Source organism: Nannospalax galili, unplaced genomic scaffold (genome assembly GCF_000622305.1).
Source record: "Nannospalax galili isolate Female #2095 unplaced genomic scaffold, S.galili_v1.0 scaffold1966, whole genome shotgun sequence".
NCBI lineage: Eukaryota > Metazoa > Chordata > Mammalia > Rodentia > Spalacidae > Nannospalax > Nannospalax galili.
Window position 1 is genome coordinate 150,670 of NW_008354527.1, and position 7,588 is coordinate 158,257.

Below are 7,588 nucleotides of genomic sequence, written 5' to 3' on the forward strand. Positions count from 1 at the left end.
TTCTAGTTTTTTCCAGCAATCATGCGTTTTGGGGGGTTGAATGTCATCCTTTGGGTTGGGTGGGGCATAGAGAGGCAGAGTGGCAGCCCCCCACGGAGCGCGGGAGAGGCAAGGGCAGAGCTAACCCTAGTAAGTCCCAAATTCTAGTTTTGAGGAAAAAAATTAAAGTCCTCAGAGCAGGGGTCTCCAGTATCGGGGGAGCAAGCTGCATTCTGGAGCTTCTGGCTGTCTTGCCCATAAGCCTCAGCCCTCTCTCTTTAAATAATAATAATAATTACGAGGGTGAGAGAGATTTTGGAGCTGGAATGGCCTGAGCATGGGTGAGTCTCATGCAGGGAGCATGCAAGTTCCGTGGGCTGGCAGGGAGGTGTCCTTGCTCATGTCTCCACCAGACTTGGCACCATACTGTTGGGAGTACCCGGGAGCTGCGAGGACAGGGAGGTCATGTCGCTGCCAGAGGAGTTGCCTAGGGAGCCGGACTTGGAGGAGACCTGGGATGGAGATGCCAGTGATAGATAAGCAGCGACCACAAGCCTTAGCAGACGCTCCAGGTCACCTGTTCCAAGAAGGGGAGTGTCCCTGGCAGACCGGCCTCGAGCTGAGAGTAAATGCTGAGAAGAGATGGCCAGGCCCTCAACCATGCAGAGGAGCTGAGGCAGGGGCAGCCACTTTAAGCCCAGGAGTCCTCCAGGTTTAGCAGCATTGGATTTCTACTTGGGTGAGGTTGCAGGCCCAGCACGCTTTCCCCAAACCCATGGGAAGTCCCCTCCTCCTCCTCACACAGGCTGAGGCTAAACACACACACACACACACACACACACACACACACACACACACACGCATAGAGAGGCAGAGTGGCAGCCCCCCACGGAGCGCGGGAGAGGCAAGGGCAGAGCTAACCCTAGTAAGTCCCAAATTCTAGTTTTGAGGAAAAAAAATCGCAGAGAGCCTCATCAGCTGCTGAAAGGCGGGTTGGTCCAGGTGACTCTGAAGCGCGAACTGGCTTAGTGCTTTCCAGGGCGGCTGGTATGTCTGCACCTCCACTGCACTGCCCTGCACTGCGTTCTCAAGGCGGATGGGCGGATGGGCCAGCAGGGGTGTGCCGGTCAGTCCCTGGAGGCTCTAAGGGGCAAGCAGAGAGGTGCAGAGCAAAAGAGTTAGGTCTGACCATTTACACCATTTTTGAGCGTGGAGCCCCAGGCTCTAGGGCCTGATTTGGGGGTTACATTGGTTATTGCACACAAAGCCCCTATTCCCCAGTGGAGATACCCCAAGCCCTCAAAACCCACCATCAGTTTCAGTCCTAGGAGCCAAACACCAGATCAGGGAAGAGGACAGCTTGTACCCTCATTCCTGGGCAGGTATGTGAAAGAAAAAAAATTGCCCAAATTGAGCACGTAAAAGAAAAGGACAAGCTGGGCTGGGCTAGTGACATGCCTTTAATCCCAGCACTCAGAAGGAAGAGGCAGGTAGGTCTCTGTGAGATCAAGGACAGCCTGGTCTACTGGGAGACCCTGTCTCAAAAAGATGACACAAACAAAATAAAGGGGCAACCCACCTTCCCGACTGTTCGGGCCTGCACCCAAGGCTGCCCCACCTGGTCCTCGCTGTACCTAGGATCCCTCAACACTGGCACCACACACCCCTTCCCCATACCTCAAACATGGTAAGATGCAAACATGGTAAGATGCTCGGAAGGTACAGGTGCCCTGCTGTTTGGAGAGCCCAGTTTAGTCTCGATCCCCCTAAAACACGCCCAGAAAGCAGCACGGATGAGGCCGAGGTACCCGGGGGCAAGCTCGCGGCCCTTCCTGCCGCTGCGCAGCCCTTACCGTGTTGTCATTGTGCTGCTGCTGCTGCTGCTGCTGCTGCTGCTGCTGCTGCTGCTGCAGCTGCTTCATGAGAATTGACTTCTTGTCCTTGCAGCGCTTGTTCTGAAACCAGAGGCGGACGACCCGCGGACTCAGGCCGGTCATCTCCACCAGCTTCTCCTTCATAAGCGCGTCGGGCCGGGGATTGGCGGCATAGCAAGTCCACAGAGTGTGCAGCTGCTTCTCGTTGAGCACCGTTTGTACGTACGCGGGTGGTCTTCTCCGCCTGCTTGTGCATCTGCGTGCGCAGCGATGACTGTCGGCCAGACCCAGCGTCTGTGAGGACAGAGCAGGGGCAGGAGGTGAGATGGGCGCCTTTCCCTTGACTTTGCTATTGTTCATCTCTCTGGGTCACTCTGTTCACCTAACCCAAACGAACTGTGCCATTTCGTTCTTTACCTCACTCTCACGCAGGGCTACCCCACAGTGCAGCTATCTTCCCGGGGCGCAAGCAAGGCTTTGGAGCTGTTCTAGGCTCTTGAGGGACAAGACCCTGGGGGAACCCAACTGCCTGGAGCAGGAAGAGCCAAGGCCCGGAAGAAGTTGGAATTTGGGAGGAAGATTCCAGAGGAGGGAAAGAGAGAGACATGAACCCAGGGCACAGCACAACCCAGGGATTGGGAAGCTCAGACAGGTCGTTAGGAAAACAAGGGCCTCCCGGGCACAGAACAGTTCCTGCCAGCCTGCCCTCCCTGTTTCTGACAGAGACTTCCTAACGTTCCAGGTTCCCTCCATCCAGTGACACTCACACCCTCCTCCAAGGATCTCAGATTCCCTCACCACTAGGGAAGAGCCATCCGGATGCCTGAATCCCACAACAAAGAGGGGCCCTTCTGATATCTCAAATGGGGTTCATTCAACACCAGCTTCGTTCTGTTTCACATTCATCCTCCTGCATTTGGATATTAACAACACTGTTTACACTGATATCCCCTCTCCAAGCATTTCTATGAGTGGATAAACATTTACAAATAGCCCACCAAGCCCAATTTCCTCATTCTATAGGGTAGAAATGGATACACTGAACGGAGGAGCCCCAAGGCCACTGCAGTGAGACACCAGGTCTAAGGAAGGTTTGTGCTGAGGCCTCCTGGAGCTGAGTTCTTGGGGTCTCACCCTCTCCACCTGCCTGTAGTTCGAACTGGGATCCCACATCTAAGCAGCCCCTGGTGAGGACACCTAACATCCTATGGAGGATTTTTCTTTTATAGAGGACTTCACTGTGCCTTTACACTACCATGCCAACTGAGAGCCCCTGATAAATCATTCATCAAACTGGACCTCAAAACCAGAACACAGCTACTCCTCTCTTTGGCATGATTGCCCTCTTCTGTAGGCTCCTGGCTGGCTGAGCCCTGTCCACCTCCCCAAAGGAGTTTCATTATTTACATACATACCAATCCCCAGGCAAACCTACGTTTTCTCTCCAACGATAACATATTCATCCAAGAAATTCTAAACACAAGTCATCAGGGCCGGCACCACCTGGAATTCCCTCTTGTCCTCCACTCTCCGGCTCCTAGCATACAGTCCCACAGAGTCTGGCTCTCGCAGAACACAGTTCCCCACAATTCCCCAACCTCACCGGTTCATATACTTCCAATGTCTCCCTGGCGCACAGGAACATGCAACCAGGTTCCTAGCGCACAGTTCTAAATGCTTATCCGGAGAAGCAGAACCTCCCCCACCGCCAACAACTCGTGAGCAGCACTGCAGCCCTCTACACAGTCGCACACCCCACTGACACCGGCACCAGCCGGCGGAGGTCTTACCTGGCAGATGTAGGCCTCTGGGGCCGGGGAGCGGGCCGGGGCTGCGAGGACTGCCTGAGGCAACGCGCTCCAGCAGGAGGCCGTGGTACGCTGGGCACAGAAGGTACCGGGAGGCAAGCTCGCGGCCCTTCCTGCCGCTGCGCAGCCCTTACTGTGTTGTCATTGTGCTGCTGCTGCTGCTGCTGCTGCTGCTGCTGCTGCTGCATCTTGTCCTTGGAGTGCTTGTTCTGAAACCAGATGCGGCGGGAGCAGGGAGCGGCGGGTGTCAGTGCGGTGCATGGGGCCTCCCGGGCCTCCCAGGCGAGAGGTGCTTTATGGTCCACCCAGAGGCTGCGAGAACCCGGGAGGGCCTAGTCTCTCTCGCCTGCCCGAGCGCACCCTAGGCCTTGAGGGCCCATTCCGGGCTACTGCGCACCTCACCTGACCTAGTCCCGCTTGCAATAGGTCTTCCGGTCTCTCACGAAGCACGTGCACGTCTCATCCAGGTGCTGGCGCACTTGAGGCAGGTGGCATGCCACTCGAGGTCGGGCGACACCCGAAGGATAAACTGGTCGTGGATCTGACTCCCGCAGCCCACGCATATGGCCATCCCGGGCTTCTCTGGCGGGGAAGGGTGCAGGGCCTGCGTCAGGCCCGGCCCGCGCTCCCTGGCCGGCCTTGGCCACTCCAGCCCCAACCCAACCCGCCCTCTCGCTCTCTCCAGAAGTGCGACCACAGGGGAGAGATGAGCTTTCTAAAAAGCCAGAAAATGGAAAAAGAGCAAAACCGAAAACTTCTGATTTGGTGAAGGCTTTGTGTCTCCCAGTCCAAATGTTTTCGTCTAGCAACTGCACTAGAAGTTGAGACCGCAGCTCCACGGCCTGGGGGACACTGAGGGCGCCGGGGTCCCCGAGACCTGCGAGAGCCTGGCACATCTGCCGCACGCTGCACAGCGGCTCCAGTTACCCCAGCACCCGCACAGCACTGCAGCCCTGTCCCAGCTCAGCTTCCTGGACATTCCTTAATTTCAGCACCTCAAATGAAGGGACCGAAATCCTTCTAGCTTCGAAAGAACGAAAGACAAGCAAGCAAGCAAACAAACAAAAAACCATATCCGTAAAAATCTGTCTCAGTGCAAAACAGAAGCAAAATTCCCAGCTTGAGGTCAGCTGACTAGAGAAATAATATCTAATTATAAAATGAAACGGGATTCCAAAGGATAAGCAATGCTACGGGTGAAGTGTACTCCCAAATATTTTCCAAAATAGAAGCCACTTGTAGAATCCGTTAAACATTCTTCTGCATTAAAAATATTGCATATTAAACACATGCATACACACACCCACACACACAAAAAGAATTACTCTTGGAATGATCCCCCATAGCACCCAGAAAAGGATAATGAAAAATAATATCCACCATGCAGAAAGAGATGCGCGCAGAGTGTGCGACCCGGGGCAGAAGGATGAGGGCACGCGCCCAGCCTAGGCTACTCCTGCCGGGTGGAGTTGAAGAAGCCTGCATGCTGCATGATGTCAGCACGCACTCGCCCCAGGGCTGGAGCTGGAGGTGGGACCTGTGGCAACACCGAGCTTCCCCACTACTAAGGGGATGCGGGGGAAGGAGTGGCTGACCGGCCGGGTGGATTAGGGAGGAAGGCGGAGGTGAAGGGGGATTGGCGGGGAGGAAGCGGCCCTGCGGGGACTGGCTCGCAGTGAACAATGGAAAGCAGCCCCCACCCCCGAAACCTACCAGGAACCTTTCCCCAGCCCCAGTCTGCAATCCCGGGTGGTTGCAGCTTCGGTCGCTGCGGCTCTGAGCTTCCTTAGGACTTGGGAGGCAGTTGTCCCAGTGGCTCCCTAGCAGGGTCACGGGGAGGCCCCTCTCCTTTACAAAAGCCTTTCTTCTAGTTTTGTTTTTTAATTAAAAATTCCCTCTCCAGACAACAGAACTGGAGGAAAACGGGGGATACGTGGGGTCGCGACCATCACCGCCGAGCGGGTCACCTTCCCTAGTGAACCTTTGTTCGCAAGGTCCGACCTGGACAGAGAGGATGGGAAATGACCGCCTGGCTGTGGAGCGACTCTGCCGACTTTCCCACCCGTGCCGCCAGTAGAAACTTGATGTTGGACCTGGGTACCTCCAGAAGGAATCCAGACACCGGCTGGGGACTGCCCTGGTCCCACCCTGGCGGCCCCTCCTCCTCCTCCTTCTCCTCATCTCTCGGCTCTGTTTTTAAATTGACAGGACTCCCACCCCCTTCGCTTCTCTGCCCTGCTGCAGAGCTCTAAGAACACTGCCGAGATGCTTTACACCTTGAAAAAACGATTTTGACGAACTCCGTGCTTCTCCGGTTCGCAAACCAATTGCAACGTAAATAATCAAAAACAACTGCGGGCTGCAGGGTAATTTACTATCTTCGCAGTGGCTTTTTAATCCTTAGAAAATTTGCAGCTTCTTAGAGTCCAGGCATTTTTCCTCCTCACCAAAAACGAAAAAAAGAAATCGCTGGGCGTTTTGTTTGAAAGGGTTCAAAGACAAGTCCGGAATTGTAAACGTAGTTTATCCGATGATGGGGTCTGTTACTGTTTCTCCCTATTAAAAGAGCACCAGGAACTTGGTGCGCTCCTGGGTGGGGTGAGCTCCTGGGGTAAGGGGTCCCCAACCAAATCCCATACCCGGCCCGGATCTCCGCAGGCCGCTTGGCCTGGGAGCGAATTCGGGCGTAGTTGGTGGATCTCAGGGTCTGGACTGCCGCCGGGAAATGGGTACAGCAGGGAGCACAGGGCGAGGCTTTGCGGAAAGTCAGGGCTAGGACCAGAATACACACTAAAATCTTCTCTGGCCCTTCACCTCACCCCACAGCCAGGTTGCTTAGAGCTTTTGACCTCAGTTTACACCTTTGGAACTCTAATCCTCTCCCTGGTTTTTTGTTTTGTTTTGTTTTTTATTTGTTTGTTTTGTTTTTTGTCATAACCTACCAACCAACCTACTGGAAAGCGCTCTCTCTCTCACTGCTAGTACCCCACAGAGCTCTGGCGCACACTCACTGCCTATGGTACATTTGCATGATGCGCCTGTACAAGTCAACGCGGAAGGAAAAATAAGGGGTCGGCCATCCGGCGTCTCTGCAGATAGGTCTGAGCTAGGTCATCTATGTAACTTCAGATATTTCGTTTTTGTTCTTCTTCCCTTCGTTTCCCCATCTGTAAAACGGAAGTGGTCAAAGGGTCTGTCTGGTCTTCAGGAGGGATCCTTTCTATGTAGAACTGTCACATAATACATTTATTTAATAACCACGAACTCTGTCATGTGTTTACCAAATTATCATTTTACATAAATGAAGAAACTGAATTAAAAAACTTTTTTCTCCATTGTCAGATTAGCTGAGCTAGTCTTACATATCTCTTCTCTATGCCTTTATGCCTGCTTAGTATCACCAAAGAAAAGTATTACCAAATCTGTAAGTACTTGTTCAATTTCTTCCATTCTGAGGTATGTGGGAATTTTGCCATCAAAGACCTTATAGGGAAGAATACTTTCTGTACTATACTATACAACAAAACCAAATAAAGGACTAGGTAATGAAAAGTTTTAGTATATGGGAGCCCTTGGTTACAAAGTTGATTTTTACAAAATGATGTATAAAATATGTATACTGTTGTATGAAACTTCCACTATTTTAATAAAATTAGAATATCATTTTATTGTTATTGTTTAAAAAATACTTTCATTATTCCTGCAAACTGCAGAGGGCTTGTTACTGTGTTTAGATTTTACCTTTTGTCAGGGGAGTTATTATTTGATTGATTGATTGATTGATTGTTTTGGCTTAGGCTTTTTGTAGTTGGGTATGAGTATGGGAGATGATCTGTGAAATCTTGTTTTCTTTTTCACCTAGCAAGGCAGTAATCAAAGAGTAACTGATACAACAGTGAACCAAGATCACTGGTGATTATTTGTATA

The 7,588-nt window shown here is 52.4% G+C and overlaps 1 protein-coding gene across 1 annotated transcript; it reads right to left on the reverse strand.

The window, feature by feature from the left end:
- Positions 1 to 377: 377 nt before the first annotated feature.
- Positions 378 to 3,849, reverse strand: LOC103748958 (insulin gene enhancer protein ISL-2-like). The gene is given in 6 exon segments (XM_008851732.1): positions 378 to 481; positions 942 to 1,122; positions 1,833 to 2,069; positions 2,071 to 2,147; positions 2,988 to 3,058; positions 3,644 to 3,849. Coding segments are annotated over 6 exon segments (876 nt in total).
- Between the last annotated feature and the right edge of the window lie 3,739 nt (positions 3,850 to 7,588).